General features: G+C 38.2%; 2 protein-coding genes across 2 annotated transcripts; one reads left to right on the top strand and one right to left on the bottom strand.

Moving 5' to 3' along the window:
• Positions 1-850: 850 nt before the first annotated feature.
• Positions 851-3,580, bottom strand: LOC112198952. Its single transcript, XM_024340031.1, has one exon. The coding sequence runs from the start codon at positions 3,578-3,580 to the stop codon at positions 851-853; it is 2,730 nt and encodes a 909-aa protein (XP_024195799.1).
• A 12,234-nt stretch (positions 3,581-15,814) lies between these two features.
• On the top strand, positions 15,815-19,270 carry LOC112197881 (AP2-like ethylene-responsive transcription factor AIL5). The gene is made up of 9 exons (XM_024338820.2): positions 15,815-16,176; positions 16,273-16,732; positions 16,822-16,904; positions 17,305-17,313; positions 17,560-17,648; positions 17,737-17,810; positions 17,901-17,951; positions 18,056-18,132; positions 18,238-19,270. The coding sequence occupies exons 1-9, from the start codon at positions 16,047-16,049 to the stop codon at positions 18,924-18,926; spliced, it is 1,662 nt and encodes a 553-aa protein (XP_024194588.1). The 5' UTR covers positions 15,815-16,046; the 3' UTR covers positions 18,927-19,270.
• The last annotated feature ends 2,531 nt before the right edge of the window (positions 19,271-21,801 follow it).

Genomic DNA, 21,801 nt, shown 5'->3' with positions numbered 1-21,801 from the left:
ATTTCCGCGATGTATTCATGCTTGACAAAAGTTTTGAGAGATATAAAGCAAGTTCTAGAGATACAATTCACAAAAGATGGAACACACATGAAGACTAAAGTGCTAAGAGCTATTGGATGCACTTTTATTAGGCTCAAAACTCCCATTTGTGGTGCAAATAGTTCTCACAAATCTCATCATGCCAACCATATCTCAATGCATCAACTTGACAATCAAAGGTACCAATGAAGTTAAACATAAGTCTCATAACCTTTATTTGAAAAATTGAGTTCACAAGACATAGACATGCTTTCTAGCCCTTTACAAATCAAGTTCAAGTTTCATCATAGGACTTGGAAGGAACTAAATACAAACAAAAGATACAAAAACTAGAAACAACTAAAAGCTAAAAACAAAATTTTTTTTTGTTTTTTTTTTTTTTTTAACAATTTGAATTTATTGAATTTAAACTAGACCTTCCCCCACACTTGAACTTAACATTGTCCTCAATGTTAAAAAGTGTTTTCTTGAAAGTTTTGAAATGAAAGAGTCAAGCATGGTAAGAAGGAGCATGCAAACTATCACAAAAACAAAGAAGTGACCGGAATTTAAACACAATGAAGTACATAAAGCAAGAAAAAGGTTTAGGAATGCTCCCCCTTGTAGACCATGAAGTTCATTCAATTCACCAACAATCACCAACAATCAAGGCTTTAAGCCCTTGCCTTCCAAGCTAAACTTTAATGGTGTCATTTCTTCAAGAATGGTTCCAAGGGTTTTCCTCCTCCTTCACTTGCATTATGAGCTTGGCTACCTCCAAGTAGGGCTTTGCTTTAAGGACTTCTAGCCGGTCCGTTGATTCTTCATTCATTCAAGGGGGCTTCTTGAGACAACCATCTCCCTTGTTTACCTTCTTTGAACTTCCAAGGCAAGCTCTCATGTCAACAAGTGCTCCCTTGAGCAATCCTCCAATTTGTTTCTTCTTCTTGATGGGGGTGAGGAGTGACTCAAAGCCTTGTGAACATGGTAAGACCGGAAGAGGTGCCCAAACTTCTTTCTTATTTTTCTCATCTCCCCTTACTCTTGCCTCTCCATAGTAACCCAAAAAGTAGCATTCAATCATGTCATCCATAATTTGAAGGGGAGGAAAGATTTGGAACTTGATTTTGTCTCCAAGTACCTTCATGCTCATGGTGCCTTTCTTCACATTAATCTTGACACCGGCAGTGGCCATGAAAGCTCTTCCAAAGATGATAGGAAGCTCATTGTCAACCATGGGGGCTTCCTCCATGTCTAGGACTATAAAATCCACCAGTATCACAAACCTTGCAACATTGACAAGCACATTCTCCAAGATTCCTCTAGGATACCTCACGCTTCTATCCGCCAATTGGAGAGTGATTGAAGTTGGTTTCAAAGCTCCTTCAAGACCAAGCTTCTTTAAAGCCGAATAGGGCATTAAATTGATACTTGCCCCAAGATCCATCAAGCAATTGTCAAAAGTAGTTTCTCCAATCTTGCTTGGAATAGTGAAGCTTCCCGGATCTTTGAGCTTTGGTGGAAGCTTTCTTTGAATGATAGCACTCACTTCTTCACAAAGAGCCACTTGGTCATGTTCTTTGAACTTTTTCTTCTTCATGCACATATCCTTCAAGAACTTAGCATAAGATGGGATTGTCTTCACGGCTTCAAGGAGTGGAATGTTTATATGAACCTTCTTGAACAAATCAATCATCTCCCTCAATTGGCTCTCTTTCTTGAGTTTTTTCTCTTGTTGCCATATAGCTTGAGGGTAAGGGAGAGACACTTCTTCATCTTGCACAATCTTCAAAGGAGGATTGAAGGTCATACCTCTTTTGAATGGCCTTTCAATTAGAGTAGAAGGAGAGTCTTCATTATCATGAGTTCCAACCTTGGCATTGAAATTGTCCTTCAAGGCTTCTTCTTGCTTCTCATCGGCATAAGCATTCTTCTTATCATTCAAAACTTCTTCTTCACCATCATTGAAGCCTAAGATGACTTCTCCATGTGACAACTCTCTTGCTTTCCCCTTTGATCTTCTTTCAAAACCGGGTGGCTCCCTTGGAGTTACATCTTCTTCATTGGTAGGCATGTACACATTGTTCTCCACTTGCCTTCCACTTCTCAAGGTGGTAATAGCTTTGGCTTCATGTCTTGGGTTAGTCTCCACTTGGCTTGGAAATACACCTTGCCTCCTTTGACTTAACTCACTAGCTAGTTGCCCCATTTGTACCTCAAGCTTGCTCACACTTTGTTGAATGACATTGATCTTCTCATCTTGCTTTGCTTGATTATTCACAAAGGCCGTCATCATTTCTTCAAGGGTAGGTGTCTTTCTTGCTTCTTGAATTGGCACTTGGGGTTGTTGTAGAGGTAGAGGTTGTTGAGGTGGTGCTTGATAAGGTGGTCTAGGAGCATGATAAGCATTGTTTGCTCCTTGATTGTTGAAGTGTGAGCTACTTGCACCTTGATAGCCACCTCCTTGCCTTTGGTAACCTTGACATTGTTCACGGTTTTGATTCCCACCCCAACCAAAATTAGGGTGATTCCTCCACCCGGGATTATAAGTGTTGCTATAAGGATCATTCTTTGGCCTTGTTTGGTTGCTGAGAAGATTGCATTGCTCTATCAATTCCGGGTACATTTCGCTTTGTGAACACTCCGTTGTTCTATGGTACACACTTTCGCAAATCAAGCAAGCTTGCTCCATGGATTTGACTCCCAAACTAGGCTTTCGAATTTGGCTTGGTGATGCCATTTGATTGAGGGGTCTTCCTTGTGCTTGTAGAATCATGTCAAGTTTCTTTTGCATTTCTCCTTCTATCCGCTTCAACTCTTGTTGTATTTGAACACTTGGAATATCAACATTATACATGCCTCTCCTTTGCTCTTGCTCCCTCATAGGTACTTGTGCACTCTTCATCATCATTGGCTTTCTATCCGAGGCAATATCATAGAGTTGAGAAGATTCACTCATTTTATCTAGAATCTTCATCGCTTCATCTTCGGTCTTGTTCATGAAACATCCCCCACAAGCATTATCAACTCTCCTCCTTGTGTCTTGTGAAAGCCCGGTGTAGAAGGCACTTAGAACCGCTACCTTAGAGAGGCCATGATTGGGAACACCACCTTCTATATCCTTGAATCTCTCCCATGTCTCATAGAATGACTCATTTGGTAGCTCTCGGAAGTTCATCAACTCATTCCTCAATGAATTAGACTTGTGAGGAGGGAAATAGAACTTGAGGAATACCCTTTGAATCTCTTCCCAAGTATGGATACTACTTGGGGGAAGCTTGTACAACCATTTCTTAGCTTTGTCCTTCAATGAAAAGGGGAAGAGCCGAAGACGCAAGTTGCCTTCATCAATACCCAAAAGTTGAACGGTTGAGCATGCTTCATTGAACTCTTGGAGGTGCAAGTATGGCTCATTACTTGGCAAGCCAAAGAAGAGGGGTAAGTTTGCAATAGTCCCCGGCTTTATGTCAAAAGCAACGGCACATGGTGGAAGCACGATGCAACTTGGATGATTGGAGATTGTTGGTAAAGTGTACTCCTTCATGGGGCGTGGTTCATCCATTGTGGGTATCCGGGCTATTTTAGCTTGCAACTCTTCTGCCAATTTCTTTATGAGATCAAGAGTTTCTTGCGGTATCCGAGTTTCTTCACCACTATCTTCAAGAACTTGATCAATAGATATGTTTGATACGCCCAAAACAAGCGCTCAACTTAACCCTGCAAGATGTAGTCGTTAGCAATATAGAGTAATCAGGGATCGTTCAAGCCGGGGATTGAGGGTAACTTTATAATTCACACAAAAGAAAACAAAACAAAACTAACTAAAACACAAAACAAATAACAAAACTAAGAAAAAGAAAAACGTCAAAGAGGGAAAAAGATGGCAGGACAAGCAGGGATAGAAAGGGCTCTGCAATCCTAAGTTGAAACAGATTTTGGGGTTTTTGGTTTTTTTAACGAAAATAAAAGATAAAACAAAAGGAAAACGAATTTGATTTTAGGTTTTGAGAAAATAAGATGGAGAACATGTTAGAGACTCGGAAATCCACCACCAATTACTTTCGAACAATGTTAAGTTAACTTAGATTCAATTACTGAGGTGTGAATAGAAACCAACCAAGAAACAAATCGGAGCAGATCATGTCCCTTATTAATGTTTCCCTAATTACTTAGTCTACGTGAACGCACAATAGCTAAGCCTATCAAACATGCAATCAAGGTATAGAACGCTATCCTATCAACAACACATATAGTGTCAACACATTTGAAGCATTAAGATCTCATGGAAACGATTGATTATAGAGTTGCAGTCTAGTGTGGAACGCCTACCTAGCATGCTCTTCTAGTTGTTTAAAACATCAACTTTTGTTCAAAGCCTTGCATACTTGTGGATTAGAAAACAAGACGATTAGGTGAATTATTTTCTAAACCTAGCTCCAATTACATGCATAAATCCTATGTTGGCCACCATAAAACAAACACATGCAAAAGTTTTCAATCAATCAGAGATAAACAACCAATCCACACCAAAGATCAAGAAACTAGATTAAAACCAAACATATGTTCTACATAATTGGGGCTTCAAACCTTGCCCCTAACAAAAAGATAGTTAGTTACACATTGTTTTAAAAACCAAAATAGAACAAATAGAGAAAAAGAAGAAAAAGATGATGGCGGATGAATGAGAAAGAGAGATAGAAGAGAAGGTGAAAGGCGTGGTCCTCTTCAACGTGTGCAGAAGCTCAATATATATAGGAGAAGTTCAGCCCTAGTTTCCTTCTTCAACAATGCTTTTAAAACCTTCCCTTGTTGCTTGAGGATTCCTTTAATTGGTGCACAATTAAATGATTTTCAAGCTTTGGTAATCTTGTTGTAATCTTGTAGAATTATTCTAGGACTCTCCTTAATATTTTCAGCAGCAATAACCTTCCAAAAATTCCCTGGAAATCCGTCCAAAGAAGAATCTCGGCCAAAATGCCCTGTTTTGACTAGGATTCAATTTCTGACTCTGAAGCTTCCTTCTTGGACAAGGAATGACTTCGTGTTGACAAGTTTCTGGATGGTTCTTGACTCCCACGTGTTCTATGACATATTATCTTCTAGATTGATCAAAAACCTTCTGGAAAAAATCCAAGTAAATCGCCGGAAAAGATCTTCAAAAAAGCTTCGTGAAAAGCTGACAGTTTCTGCCTTATCGTGAATCCTACTTTGCGCTTGGTTTCCTACTGCGTCGTTGATGCTTCTGACCAGTTCTTTGGCTGTAGTTGAAGTATGATATCATGTCTTCATGGATCGCTGGCCCTTTCTTCAAAGTTGCAGCTGGAATGATGCAAGAATTGCTCCTCAAAACCGTTCCCAGAAAGCTGATTCTGAAACTGCAGTTTTCTGCTTTGCAGCAACTGTTTTGCACAATGATTTCCGTGGATTTCCTTTGTAATTTCTGGCCAAATGGTTGATTAAAATTGGTCCTCTGCATCAGTACTTTATGATCCATGGCTTCGTTGCTCCCTTTCAGGTCTTATTTCTCTTGAATCACTCCACGAACTACCTAAAAAGAAAACAAAGTTAAAACTGACTTTTTAAAGGAAATAGCTAAGAAAAGTGTAAGGGATTTCACACGTTATTCGTCGCATTTATGCTCCTATCAATGTTGTCTCCACTTGGTGTGCTTGGAGATGATGGAGTGGAATATGTTGAATTGATCCTTGGACTACTTATAGGTGATTCGTGAGATATAAACACCTATAAAATTTCAAAACAAAGGTAAGAAAATAAGTCAAGATACAAAAAGAAACCAAAAACAAGAAATTGAAAATTTCTGAAAACAGGGGAAACGACCGGTCGGCGACACTTGCCGACTGGTCGGTGAGCTTCTGACCCCTAAAATGACACTTGCCGACTGGTCGGAAATTTCCAACGACTGGTCGGCGAGACAAAAATCACACGAAATTAACACAAACGACCGGTCGGCGAAGACCAAGGACTGGTCGGCAAACAAAGATAAAATAAAAACAAGAAAAATTTCTAGCTAATCCCTAAGGCTACCCAAGCTAGGGATTGGTTTTTCACACCAATCCCCGGCAACGGAGCCAAAAACTTGTTAGCATTAAAGCCACCCTCAAGTGCAAGAGGTACAAGTTATAGAATAGGTGATTAAGTAAGGATGTCGAACCCACGAGGATTGGTAAATCCTTTCCTAGCTAGGGAAAACCTAAGGAAAAACTAGAAGAATATGCAAATGTACAATCACAAACAAAGGCTCACAAGTGAACCAAAGTTCATGATGAGTATGTGCAAGATGGTGTGTAGAGATTTGATTTTGATTTTGAGTTTGGTTTCTATTCAAATTGAAACAATGAAAGCAAGTAATATAAACTAACCTAAACAAAACAAGTTGTTATCAAATGTTGGGAGTTAGGGCATCGGGTTTCACATTTTGCCTCCCTTGCAAGCATTAAAGCAATTGAATATGAATGATGCAAAGCTAATTGTCCAACTACCCTCTTAGCATCCGGATAGGACTACTAAGGCTTAAACCCCTTTCATTTTTTTAACTCTAACTGGATAAGTCTAGAGCTAACTACCTAGAGACAAATTCAATTACCGGATAGGTCTCAATCATTTGCCCCTAAATGCATAAAGCTTAGAGTTTAGGTAACCAAGCAAGCAAACCAATCCTATCTCTAGGTGATTTTAGCTCACTACCCTCACATGCACACATGGTGTGCTTTCATGCTCCCTTTTTGCCTAGAGGTAATCAATCTCTAGGAAAAACTTCAGGTCATGGCAAACACATAACTCAAATTGATTAGGTCTAAGTAATGCATTCAACTATTGACTTAGCATGTGAGAATGACAACATGAATTTGCATCAATTTATAAACAAAAGCATCAATCCAAGCAAGTTTGGCTAGGGCTTTCAACCCTAGCCCCAACTAGTTCACTACTCACACATAGCTAGATACACAAGCTTCAACATTCTATTAAACATCAAATACATAAAGAGATAGAGAGTAAAGGGTGACTATTGATGATGCCGGAAGAGGTGGTGGAGATGGGTCTCCAAGAACATGATGTGGTGGTAGTCACCTCCTTCTCCTTGCTCCAAGCTCTTGATACTGGTAAGAATAGTGAAATTTGAGATCTCTAAGATGAGTTGTGGTGTTGAATGGTGGAGGAAATGAAGGTTGTAGTGGTGGAAATGGAGGTTTTAGTGGTGGAAATGGTGGTATCTTCTCTAGAGAGAAAAATGGATCTTGGATAGGATGAAAATGATTGAATGGAGTTAAGAATTCTGAATAATTGGTCTTTGGCCTCTTTTTGATCAGCTAGGTGTGTCATCTTTGGTCCCCAAGTGTGCAAGAGATGCTCTTACACCATTGTCCCCCAAATGGTCCCAAATTGGCAAGGTGATAAAAGGACAAGGTGTAGGGAGATATTTGAATTTCAAGTGATGGGAGATTCTCACCACCATGGTCCTCCTTTGCTGGAGAAAAGACCCTCCATGAGTGGCGGCTCGCCGGAAAAGTTTGCTGGAAAAGTCACCGGAAAAGTCGATTTGCAATTTTCTTCCAATCTTCGTGTCTTCTTCCCCTAGCTTCAAATCTCCACATTTCAAGCCTCAAATAGTCATTTTATTCTCAATGCAAGGTTTCCTACAAATAAAAGGAAATGGATTAAAAAAGGTAAAATAGCATGGAAGACAAATCAATTTTCATCATTATGGGGCACAATTGCGTAAGTAATTTGTGACTCAACAGGCTTAGTCACCAATTGACTTATGTAGGCACGATATGGAAGGTTATGGAATTGATGATCGTAGGTGTGAGATATGTGCATATCGTGTTTAGATTGAGGTGACTTAAGAATGTATTTATGGTTTGTGATTTTGAGTTTACTCATACAGGCTTGAAAAAGCTTACTGGGTTTGTTGTGTGGCAACCCGGTGCACCATCCAAACGGTGTAGGGGTTAATCCTGTAGGTTAGGGTAATCGTGGCTGAAGCGGTGGCGGCATCCTTGCAGCTTTGCGGTAGGAAGCCATTTTTGTGACTTTACCGTTGATAAGGACTTCCGTTGTGTAGTTAGCTCTGAGGAGCATTTACGTTTTATTTTGTTGTTGACAATTTAATTCGTAAGCATTGTAATATATGACTCTGTGGAGCGGGTCAATATTGACATAGTGGGTTCAGGGCATCAATATATACTTGGGTTAAAAGGGAAAAAGTTTCTAGGTATTTCGTATTGATGGCTGAACGTTCACGCATATATAATTATGGGATTGTATATCGATTTTTATTTGTGTTAAAAATCAAGAGCGTGACAACAAGACACATGGATTTCACATCTTAAACGTTCGTGTGGGGGTACCCATTGCATTCACTAAACTACTTGTCATGATTTTTAACTTTTCTATTAGTATTCCTTGACTTTTGGAATGAGACGAAATTAACTAAATACAACACAGGAAAATGTTCTAGCTTGTAATGATTTTTAATTTGATTTATTTTGATTGAAATATAAAACATAAACGGTTCAAATTGTTGAAACAAAACTTTCTACCAACAATTTCTAATATTATGTATTTTGAAATCCTTATAGAAAAATAATACCCTATATAACATACAAAATAATCAGTTCACTCTTATTATATGATCAATCAGGTCACTGTACAAAATGATGAAGGTCAAGTCGAACTTAAGTTTGGCATAATTGGGTCATGCTCAATTTGTTTATCCACTAATTAATCACCCTATGTGTGCATAAAAGCTATATTTATCAAGTTGTTGAATATGATGACAAACCTAGAGAGGCCAGGCCTCACGTGTCCACACATAAAGACGCGTTTCAACAATTTTAAATCAAATCCAATACCCTCCTTTCTCAATATAATCACAGAATGAAAATAATAATAAAAATTCATCACAATGACAATAATCGCATCCACAAGAAAAAAGTATATAAATCTGCTAATAAGAAACAAAAAGAAGAAAAATGGATAGATGTCATGTGAGATCTGATCATGGACTCATAATAAAAAAATGGAAGGGTGAGAACTTGAGGAATGATTCGTTTCTCTGACCACAAGCCCAACTCACCATTTTCCTTTCCTACTTTAAGCATTAGTTTGACCGTCGACAAAATTTGGCCAGCTGCATCAGAAAGAGGAATGAAAAGTTCACGTTGCTCGCCGAACTCTCTGCCAATCTGCTTTCATTTCTCATTTGTTTTCCAGTTTCGTTGCGTGGGGTTAGGGTTCGTTCCTTAATTCACTTGCATTGTATTTTATCACAATAATTTTGACGGTAGCGATCGTGTCATGAAATACGTCTGATTTACCTCTATTTTATGAGATTATACGCATGACACATGATAATATTTGATTGGATAGTTGAATCAAGTAGTGTAAGCATGATTAAAGAGTTTCTTTTAATCTCATCCGATGACATTATCATCGTAACATAACTTGTGCAGCTTTTTTTTTTTTTTTTTTTTTTACTGGGGTGTTAGTCTTTGTTAGATTAGGGAACACACACACTCATATAGGGTATCCCAACATAGCCAGACTAATCCACTGCATCGCTACAGGGCAAGAACGTGAACAGACACAAGGCCTCACCGCCGGCTGGCCACCAAGGCCTCATGGGGTTTCGAAAGCTAAATTGGGGAGGGAGGGGTTTCCCAACTAGGCCCTTCTACCGTCCCACTATCCCCAGTGGTTCATAACTGGTGAAACTTAACAATTAGAATTGCATGTGAATTAAAACTTTATATTCAAAATATCCCTGTCTTTTTATCAAAAATAACAGTATAACACTAATGTTTTTTAAATTAATACACATGGTGATACTTGATTAAATGGTCCAACAAACTCATATATAGTCCCAGAACCTGACCGAAGAGTTTCCCCCTTTTTCCTCTTTGCTTTGTTTTATATTGTTGACGGTACAGGCACTTTTGGGTTTGGTTGCTTAGTGTAAAAGCACCAGTTTTAACTCTTCTTATCCGGGTTTTGAGGGCTTCTTCTCTGCCTTTGTCTACCCAACTAGTGAAACCGGCCACCTAATATTTTTGTTTGTCTAAATTTTTTGTTTGTCTAAATTGCATGTGGATTTTGCTTTGTCCTGCGGTTTGGATTGGCTACCTGGTTGGTTGGTCAACTTGGTCTTGTCCTTCCCTCACTTTAATATATATGTACATGCCTTTGATGCATGCTGATGCTGTATATAAATATATTTTAAACACTTGGTGCTGAGGGCATGTGGCCGCAGCCTCCGGAGGAAGAGGTGGCAGTTGCTATTAGGAGGGAATAGCTATATGCGCGACCTTTAATTTCTGGCAAAAGCAAAAGTAATAAAAATAAGAGAAAATTATACAAATAGTACTCGAACTAAACCCGACTCCTAATTTCAGTGCTTGATTATCTAAAATTATTACTTTAGTACTCCAAGTTTGAAACTCGACTCAACAATCGTATACGCTGTCTATAACGGTGTTAAGAGCTCAGCCACGTGACAAAACCTGAAAGGTAATTGGGTCATTTTAACCCATATTTACACTCTCAATCAAACCCAAATTCAACAACTCCACCCAAATCACAACCAGCTCCTCCACTTCGTCCGCCTCCTCCACCACCACTAACCCAAACTGTAACCGAAGAAATCCCAACAATCCATAGAATCGCAGTTCACAAACGCAATACACAACCAAATCCTTGACAAACTTTATTAATTTCTCTTTGAAATTTTTAAAACCTGTGGTACAGAGAGAGAGAGGTGAACAGTGAGGGAATACATGGCCGGCTCGGAAACCGACGAGCTATAGGCCAGGATCCGACTCATCCCTTCTGAGAGCAACGAGCTTTTTGCTCAGGACCAAGGCTCTATGGACTCTGATGGATTTGAGAATCTGGAAAAGCCTTCTTCTTTCACTAAAACTCTAACACAGTCCGACGCCAACAATGGCTGCAACTTCTCCTTCTCGAGGTACTGTGCCGAAACCATTTTCCTGAGGCTCAACTACTCCGCCGACCAGCCAATGCAGACGACCGAGTGGAGCATGTTCGTGAACCAAAAGAAGCTCGTCGCCAACAACTCGATTGTGTTCCTACATGTGAAAATCAGGATGGAACCATGGTAGTTCTGGGGGAGTGTCGGTTTTCCTGTATTTTGGATTCTCGGTGTTTCTAAAAGATAAAGAGAACCAAAATTGAGAGAAATCAAGGAGAGAGAAACCAAGTTGTAATGAATTAAAAATATTAAAAAAATCTAGATTAAGACATGGAGTGACCAAAATATCCCTCAAAATGTGCTAAGTGGCACAAAACTTAACACTATTAATAACGGCGTGTATGATTATTGGGTCGGACTTCAAACTTGGGGTATCAAAGTAATAATTTTGCATAGTCGGATACTAAAGTTTGGAGTCGGCCTTAATTTGGATACTGTTTGTATAATTTTCTTTAAAAATAACCAATTTGTAGTAACACCCTTCTACCTGTGAAGTTAATTGCAAGTACTAAGTAGCATTACGACTTGATAAGAACAAGAAACCAGTGGCAGAGCCAAAAACATTATCAACCATTCAACCTACGTATTTCTTTATCATTGGTGTACATGTCTCTTCAAGCTGATTGAACTTCCATTGGTTATGAACCTAAATTGTATATGAAGTCTCTCTAAGATGCCATTAATTAAGTAAACTGAGATAAATAAACAATGATATCATTTTTTGGCCAATAGATCGGATATTACTTCAATGAGCACATCATCTGATCAAGAGAGATCGCATGATACCAACACCACCAACAAGATCTCAACTAAGGAAACCACTGCAAGTGGCCTAATAGTTCTTGCCTAGTTTGGTGTGCTCTCCAACTTAGATTCGAACCCTGAAGCTGTCAAAGTGGCCAGGCACTATGCTGCAATGCATAGTTGGAGCATTTCACATGCGCCGAAAGGGTTTATTTTGGGCCTAGGAAGCCTTTGGGTTCCTCTTGACAAAGTCAAAAAAAAAAAATCTCAACTAAGGATTAGAATATCGATATTTACATATCTATCAGAATTTAAAAACAAAATATATTAAAAATATTGAAGATATTATGAAATTAATTTTTTTTAAGAGTCAATTTATTTGATTTACATATAAATATATGAATGTCAACTTTATCTACACTAAAAAAGATACTCTAAGTGGTTGAACTTAAAAGTCACCCGCTGGTCTATGAAAATAAAATAATCAGATCAAGGCATATAACTCATATAGTACGAATTATAGTAATGAACATGATAGTCATAGATTTTTTTGGAGTTGCCGATTATTTCCCCTATAAGAAAATAATAAGGATGAATCCAACTAGATGACTGATCATGTAATTCTCCACATTGATTATATCCATAAGCGTCATAGTAAAATTGATTGTTGCTTTCATGAGATTCATTTGAGGTCCCACTGTGCTATGTGTCTAAAATGATAAAGTTAAAACTTAAGGCAACTAAAGGAACATCAAAGATGGGGGTATTTTGATCATCAATTTCACCTCTAGTCCTCCTCTCATAAACAATCTTCTCTTGAGCACCGTGACTGGCATAGAGTTAAAACTCAAGGCAATTGAAGGAACATCAGATGGAGGTACTTTGATCATCAATTGCACACCTAGTCCTCCTCTCATAAACAATCTTCTTTTGAGCACCATCATCGGCTGTTCTAGTTTCGTGGTCTTCATCTTGAATGACATAATCCATATAATTGAGAAAGATGAAATGAGTGGGTTACATTTTGAAGCATAACTCCATCAAGGTTTGTTTTCTTTTGCTAAAATTGCTCCATCATGAGTTTTCCTCACATGGACTTTCCTCAAGGGGATTACTCCTCATCCAGATTCGCCTCGAGAAGATTTCTCCTCACTCAAATTTGTCTCGAAAGGATTTCTCCTCATCCAGATTCGCATTGAGAGAATTTTTTCTCACCCATATTCACACTGAAAGAATTTATCCTCACCTATATTCGCTTTAAGAAAATTTTACATATATTGTAATCCTTAAATTTCCAATAACTTTCTTTACTTTAAAAAGCCAATTTTTCTTTCAAAATAATGGATTTAAAACCCAATTGCAGCATAAAAATGCAGTGCATGTATAAATCTTAGATTTTTAGCTAGCCGAAAAGAAAGAAAATGTACATGCTGCAGGGCATACAGATCATGAATGTGCAGTCAGCAAGTATGGGAGTCATGACTGGCGTCCCTGAGTACCACATATTTGACAATTCTGTATATATTTATAAACTTGCATATATTTGACAAATGACAAGCCCCTTCGTTATTATTGCTTGATCGAGTCGAGTTGTCAATCAGAAAGAAGCTGTATATTTGATTATTTCATTTCAGTAGACCATGTCATGCATGCAACGTTATATAATATGGCATTCCCGGCTGAGAATCAACACGATCCAGCTGACACGTGTGCAAGATATTTCCAAACCAGCAATATTCATAGTCGGCACGTGTCCCTCGTACGGCATGCACGCATGTGGCTGCCATTACCAAATCTATCCTCTGCAACAACCCACCACACCCACCGTCTCTCTCTCTCTCTCTCATCCCACTCGCATTTTCTGAAGGCCTTCACCACTCTCGTCGATCATCTTGCTTATTTCATCAGACAATGTACGAGTACTCGTACGTAGATTGCCAACAAATATAGGGAGTTGTCCTACATAGTCTGCTGCAGCTACTTTATTATAGTTCAGTTATTGCAATTGCCAATCTTGTCTAGGAGACTAGGACCCGTGGGCTCGATCCTCACGTAAAAAACCGAATAAGTTTAAGGGAAAAAAAAAAAAAAAAAAACAAATTGAAGCAAATCTTCAATGTGCTTTCGATCCTGAGGTTGTGGGTAACTTTGTGACTAATAGTTTGTGCTCAGGAATAATGTCTCGTAACTTCATTTTAGCTTTCATCTTCGTGTTCCTTATTTGGATATGAAACTCGTAACTCTTCGTGTTTCTTATTTGGACCTTCATCTCTCTTATTCCTGGAAACTCACAACACTAGTGATCGAGTGCTCACTAGTATCCCGTTGCATCCAGGTTTTCCTCATTAATATCTATTTACCTGAGTTAGAAAGGTTCTCTACACATCTAGACACAAAATAAATAGCAACTCCCATGCAGTCTACCAATTTATGTGCCTCAGGTACTTTTATACTATATGATAGTATATCTTGTATTTGATATTCTTATGCATGAAGTACTTGCATGTATTCTGACTATATATGTATACTAGTAATATCACTAAGTCAAACAAAACTCAATATTACAACATAAATTTTTTATGTTTTGATACTACTACGGTTAATATTTTTGTTTGCTTTTGGTTTATGTGGACCATGAGGTCGAGCAACTCTGGAAATTTGTTAATCGGCGGTTGACGAACCTGGAACTCAAATTTTAGCATTTGGTCTCTATCAGTTCGAGTTACATTCTTCCATCAAAGTAATCAAAAAATAAATGTCGACCAAATAGATAAAATTATCATAACCTAATTATATTAGCTAATCATGTCTCACAAATAAAAACCAAAATCTCTCCGATCGCATATTCAAAACCAACTATAACCTAAATTTCACATCTAGTCACAAAGCCACCTAAGAAACTAGATCGAATAAGTACGTTGGCGATAAGAATTTAGACTTGGATACAACCTGACCGTGATCCTAAATTCCATCGCTGCAAAATCAAGCATTGGATCAGACAATCAGCAACTCACAAGCAACCAAGGAACCAAGAGGAGAGGCCATAAGGCGCCTGTTAAAAATTTAAGAATTATGTATTTGCGTGGTACACTATTACTCAATATGGCCGGATTACGTATAGAAAAATTATGCCGTCAATAAGTTCAGTAAAACATTTCATCAATAGTCTATCTTACAGTAGTTCCGGAAAATGTCGGCAAATATCTCCCTTGCTGTAGAGGAATGTATAACCGAATATGATCTTTGATTGTATATATGAGGTGACGATGGTATAGAGACTGGCGGATTTGGAAGGATGGTGAAGAAAGATCAGAATGAGGTTAGACAGTGGTGTTCACCTGGTCCATTGCTGACCAAAGAATTTATGCTTAATAACCCTTAGATTTACATCCAAGGGTAGAAAACAAAACACTTCAACTTAATAATAATTCTCTCTGTTACATCCAAGGGTGGTTGAGCATTATTTTCTTGATCAATAACTGATTAGGTGAACATTTTCGTGAGGCTAGATGTGAACGAAGTTTAAGTTAGGGGCGGTAAAATTAGAGGGCGCCCGCCCGAGAGGCATGTTGAGACAAGATTGGCATTACCCTCGAAGCCTACCACACTTTACGGTTTACATAGAGCCCTAGAGGGGAAGGGACAGAAGGAGATGACAGGTGGCAAACGTAGGGACCAAAATGAAAGGATTTGATTTACCCTCAAGTCCTAATTGTTATGGGTCACGGTGTCCCCTCTCTAACCCTCTTGCTTCCCCACATTCATACACACACAGTAATAATAGTCTAATACTATCACCCCTCCTCTCTCTCAAAAACAAAACAATAAAGTAATGCTTTCTTCGGTCAAGACTCGGCCAAAGAGGTGAAAGAAAGAGAGAGGGAAAGAGATCAAACACCGCCACAGTCATCCCATCAAAAGCTTCCACTTTGCTTTCTTTGCTCCCTCCATTTATTCCTATATTTATTTCTCATTTACTCACCAAATTAAACCATAAAAAAAGAGAATCTCGATCCTCGTGCAACCCTTATGACTGAGTCTCTTTCTCTCTCTCTCTCTCACATTCATCTTCCTCTCGCTCTTCTACTTAGTACTGCTATCTAAGCCTGCTACTACCTCAATATCTGTGTGTCTCTCTCTCACGTCTCAAACCCCTCCTTAACTTTGACACAGTTTCTCACGATATTCACTTGTTATTGTTCTTCTCTGTTTTCCAATATCCTGACGCTCTATTTCCAAAGACAAAGCACATCTCTTTCAAAACCACCAAACAAACATGGATTCTAATTCCCCTCCTCATCATCATCATCCTCAGAACTGGCTCGGTTTCTCTCTTTCCAACCACTTCTCCTCTCCCCCTCATAACTCCCACCTCTCTCTCTTCGAGGCCTTCACCTCCTCTCCAGGTCGGTCCTCGCTACCTCATTTCTTTCTCTCTCTCTCTTAGATATAACTATCCTATATTTCTGATTTACTCACATCAATTTTTCTGTTGTTTACAGACGCCGGGGTTAACTCTGCGGCGTCGGATCATCATCAAGATGCACATGCAGGTGCAACTGAGACCGATCTCTCCATCTTCAGCGGAGTCGGCCCGAAGCTCGAGGACTTTCTCGGTGGTGGCTGCACCACCAACACCACCGCTGGCGTCGCAACCGCCACAGCCGATGTGATCACTACCGCATCGGTAACCCCGACGTCGCTCACTGCCTTCTCATCTACTAACGATCATCTCGCTGTGTCCGAAAATGAGATTTACGACTCCGAACTCAAAACCATAGCCGCTAGCTTCCTCCGTGGTTTCTCCACCGCCCCTACCGCCACCGCCACCGCCACCACTACTCTGCAGCACACCAAACCCCAAATCCACAACCACCCCGTGGGGACCACCGAAACCGCCACCATCAAGAAAACCGTGGACACCTTCGGTCAGCGCACCTCGATTTACCGTGGCGTTACAAGGTGGAGAGCTTAAAAAACTTATTTATTTGTTCTTATTATCAAGAAGTATTGTGTTTTTTTTATTCTATATTTGCGTGTTTGAATTTTAGGCATAGGTGGACAGGAAGATATGAAGCTCATCTGTGGGATAACAGTTGCAGAAGAGAAGGACAAAGCAGGAAAGGAAGACAAGGTAATAATTTTCTAGGCTAGGTTTTCTCTGGCCTTCCATTACTCCAACGTGCGCCACAGTGCACAATGCTTAGGACCAACGGGTCCACTGGATCCATTTCTGGGTCTAGCTTCTTTGACCGGAATAAACGAAGGAGAGAAGAAAAGAATATAAATTTTCAATGTAAATCCCGAGAGAAACAATGTTGCAGGTCGCCATGTAAGGGCTTTGGATGGTTAGATCTGGTGGCATTTGAATCCTAGTGTGCACATTAGATTTGAAGTACATAGTGTTGCTATTCTGCGCCTTTGTTTTCAATTTTCATGAGTGGTTAAGATTCTGATGTGGGCTTGTTTCCTTTGCTTTTATGTACATGGACGTAAATGATTGCTGCTATAATCATCGACATCAACTCCATCAGTTTATTTGGGTGAGTTTGTTTTACTGCTTGCCTTTAAGATCATCATTTAATTTGACTGTATGTAACTTAGGTTATTAGATTCACTGTCATAGAAGTACATGGGTCTCATCAAGTTAAGATCCAGCATTGGATTTTTTAGGTTACTGTATCAGAAATATTCTTTGCATGAATGCATCATAATGTTCAGATCTTACTTAGATTCTTATTGCTCAAATTTAATTGTTTATTCAACTTTTATGAATTTATGTACTAAAGGTGGTTACGATAAAGAAGACAAAGCAGCAAGAGCCTACGATCTAGCAGCTCTCAAGTACTGGGGTCCGACCACCACCACAAACTTTCCGGTAATTATTTCTGTTTATCTGTGTTTTGATTTATTTCAAATATTCTTTCATTTTGGTTTTGTTTGATGTTTGAAATTTATTTTCTAAGGTTACCAACTATGAGAAGGAATTGGCGGGGATGAAGAATATGTCGAGGCAGGAATTTGTTGCTTCCCTTAGAAGGTAATTAAATAAACATTTATCCGTTACTTAATCTGAAGTACTATTTTTTTTTATTGCTATTCTTAATGTATTTCACTTTTTATGGTATAGGAAAAGTAGTGGATTTTCTAGAGGAGCCTCGATTTACAGAGGGGTGACAAGGTTCGTAATTACTGTGTGGTTGATGGTAAAACAAATTGGAATCTAAGTTTCACTCACCGTTTTAATTTTGCTATTGATATATTAATATCCGAAATTTATTTCAGGCACCATCAACATGGTAGATGGCAGGCAAGAATAGGAAGGGTTGCTGGCAACAAAGATCTCTACCTAGGCACTTTCAGTGAGTATTACCTTCACTTTTACCTTGATGTTATAATCAGGGTAATGTTTTTAGTTTTTGACTGTTAGTTAATAGGGACTTTCACTAATTTTTGTCGAACATTAGGTACGCAAGAAGAAGCTGCCGAGGCCTATGACATTGCAGCCATCAAGTTCCGAGGCTTGAATGCGGTCACTAACTTCGATATGAGCCGCTACGATGTGAAGAGCATTGCCAACAGCAACCTCCCGATCGGAGGAATGTCTGGAAAATCCAAGAACTCATCCGATCAATCCCTCTCTGCTGATAGCAAGAGCCTTGATGATAGAGACCTCTCCTCTGCATCCTCCGTAACCTTTGCGTCGTCATCTCATCAGCCTAGTAATTCCTCCACATTGAGCTTTGCAATTCCCATCAAACAAGACCCGTCCTCAGAGTACTGGTCCAATATCTTTGGGTACCATGTGCCAAACAACAACCCTTCCCTAAACAATGTCAGGAACCCTAACAGTGTTGGGATCGCACCAACCTATTTTCACAGCAACATGGATTTCTCTGCGACATCTAGTACTGCTACTGCAACCTCGGAAACCAACAATGGGTTATTCTACAGTGGGGGATACAACGTCCATGGCCAACAGCAGCAGCAACAACAACAACAAAGTACTAGCAGTGGTACTAATAATTCAATCCCCTTCTCCACACCTCTTGGTTTAAGTAGTAACATGGGTTATGATCAAGGTTCTTCTGGTTATGGAACATGGATAGGGCCAAGTCTTAATCTATTTCAGACTCCAATTTTTGGCATGGAATAAAAAGCTCCATGAGAGTCGTCACATGAAGGTGCATGGAGGATATAGAAGACAAGACTTCGAGTCAATGACAATGTTGAACGTCACATGGGAGTCAACAACTTTAGTTTGAATAGGAATGAGGTGGAGACTGACAATCAGTAATCAAAATCCACAGAGAAGGGCACAGCTAGCTACAGCTAGTTAGCTGACACTGCTAGTGTTACTGTACTAACTCAACTTCTTTTGCTTTACTTTTTTTGTTTCTTTTGTCTTTTACCCCTTTATTTTTGGCTCTTTTAGCTTTATCTTTTTCTTTGCTGACATGATTTTATATGAGTATAATGGAAAAGAAAATCCTTTTGTAATTCTTTCTTGATCTTGTTGGTATCAAATTATCCATGTGAAAAATTTCATGCACAAAATGATTTCTGTTAGAATGTTTATAAGCAACGTGTTTCAATACTTGCAAGCTTTTATAGCATCAATGTGCACAATATATTGTCCCTAAAATGTCTTGCTTAAAATGAACGAACTTTGGACAGCTCAATGATGTACTCGGCATAAATTTATTTTCATGTAGTTATTATTTACGTATTTATTCATGTTAATAGATCTTAGACGTATATTAATGGCGATAGTTAAAAAATGAAATGATTTCAATATAAGACTTCTGTGTTCCACAGCATCAAAGTTGAAGTGAATTTCCATGAAAAAGGTATTTAAAGTAATATAGTTTTTGGGGGAGTGAGATCCACTCTCTCTAATATATGACTCACACTTTTTCTTCTTTTTTTTGGTAAAAATTTTATAAAAAAACGAAATTTAAGTTAATAAAGACAAAATTGAAGTAATCAAAAAATGAAATATAGAGTGTGAATTGTAAAATGGGGAGTGTAGATTTCACTTCCCTAATAGAGAAATTTTTTTTGTCAAGGAACAGTTGCATTGGTGGGAGAAGGCTATTATCATTTATTACATTTCTATTCCATTTCATGTAGTAAACGTATCATAATAACAGTGACTCACTTATATATGGAACTATCAATTGTGGTTCCTTTGGTATTGAGTGCAAAACATACTATATATGAAAACGTATTTTTTAATTATTTTAATTAAAATTTAACTACAATATAGCTAACATTATTAAAGATGCAAGAGCATCTTAAAGAATGTTTGATTAGAAGGTAGTAAATATTGTTGTATATACAAAGAAAATCTACACCATTAATTATGGATAAAAGCACTGGCAATGAAAAGCTAGAGGCATAACACTGTCTAAACTGCTCTTTGTATATAAAAAGCGCTCCATCCTTTAGTACTCATACTAGCTTGACCAAAAGTGGAAAAGCCAAAACTTAGATCGATAACAAACTTTAGCAAGCTAATAATATAGAATATATGTAGGACAAGAACCAAACCCATCTTGCAATATTGCATGTTTTATGTACGAGCTAGCTTTTTCAGTAGAGACCAGAAACTATAGATTAGATGACTAGAGCGCGCGCTAGAGATATGGAAGTGATCGAATGAGAGGTCCAAATATAAAGAATGGTGTCTTTTCTTGTCTCTCATATCCATCTTAAGATGATGGCATTGCACTACGTAGTCCTTTCCTTTGTACCTTTCGGCGCCCATTACAGATCTTCAAGCCACCTAGCTACCGGCAACTGCCTTCATCTTTGACCATTGTTTTGACTATACATATATGTAATATTCTCCTAATTATGACCAAATTGATTCGCCTGATATGGAACGGTATTTTTTAGATAATGTACGTGTTTTAATTTTTGTAATGCGCCTAATTTCTGAGGATTAAACTTATTTCTTTTTTGAAAAACTTAATTCTTTAACCATTAGGTTTTCGAAAATAAGCGCTGCCTCTAGTTTATAAATAAGGATCGACACTCTAGCAAGATGGTCCGGCATGCGCAAAAATTTGTTAGCTCCGGTCACTAATTTCACATCACATGTGGGAATTGGTTGCATATATGTGTGTTTGGATATCGCCATGACACAGAAGTCCTTGTGTTGCCGAATTTGTCTTTGCGGCTTCACCAAATATTGCAAGTTTGCAACTTGAATGTTCTGGGTTTATGTGTCCGTATACATTCATTCTGCATCGTAGAAGAATATATATACTGTTGTATTATTATTTTTGAATAAAATATATAGTTGTATTATATGTGAAGGAAATTAAGTGGGTATCACCATAGACCATAGTACAATCTGTACAATATTCAGTTACCTACGCCTAGCAGACTACGATAATGACACTGAAAGTTGGAGTCAAACGCTTTGATTGAGATAGTTGTCTGGCTGTCTAGCTAGTAATATGAGAATTGAAAAAACGAAAATCAATCAGGGAAGAAAGTTTGGTCGGGATTAAGATACCAATTAACTATTGTAACAATTTTTTATTTTTTATTTTTTTGGGGGTACAAATTGTAACAATTTTTGATGCCCAAGTGATAGCTACGCATGCTTGTCTTAGGGTTCTAATTAGCTAGTGAGGGATTCCACCTCATACATATATAATTAGCTGTCTTTTGGTCTCATATATCATCGACTATAAAATGTTTGAAACTGATTGATAAGATTGATTGATGTGATAAAAATTGATTATATATGAAGAGTAAAGTTTGGATACGTTAATATTTCTCATAGATATCATATTTTATGTAATATTTACCACTTTAAGGACTGATGTGATAATTATAATAAAAAAAGTCTTCATCAAGATAAATAAGGTCATCGTTAGAGTAAAGTATGTAATTATAAAAAAGTCCACATTAAAATAAATAAGATTCTCAATAAAGTAAAGTAAGTTCTCATTTGAGTAATTAAGTATTGAAAACCATAATTATATGTATGTCATATGTTAATATATTGAAGAATT

This window comes from Rosa chinensis, chromosome 4 (genome assembly GCF_002994745.2).
Source record: "Rosa chinensis cultivar Old Blush chromosome 4, RchiOBHm-V2, whole genome shotgun sequence".
NCBI classification, from domain to species: Eukaryota; Viridiplantae; Streptophyta; class Magnoliopsida; order Rosales; family Rosaceae; genus Rosa; species Rosa chinensis.
Note: the sequence above shows the minus strand (reverse complement) of the source record. Positions and strands in the feature narration are given on the sequence as shown.

Excerpts from the sequence above, each read along its gene's own strand:
- LOC112198952 (XM_024340031.1), bottom strand. The coding sequence starts at position 3,580 with ATGGATGAACCACGCCCCATGAAGGAGTACACTTTACCAACAATCTCC.
- LOC112197881 (XM_024338820.2), top strand. The coding sequence starts at position 16,047 with ATGGATTCTAATTCCCCTCCTCATCATCATCATCCTCAGAACTGGCTC. Across the intron at positions 16,733-16,821 it reads ATTTACCGTGGCGTTACAAG|GCATAGGTGGACAGGAAGAT; the intron begins GTGGAGAGCTTA and ends TTTGAATTTTAG. Across the intron at positions 18,133-18,237 it reads TCTCTACCTAGGCACTTTCA|GTACGCAAGAAGAAGCTGCC; the intron begins GTGAGTATTACC and ends GTCGAACATTAG.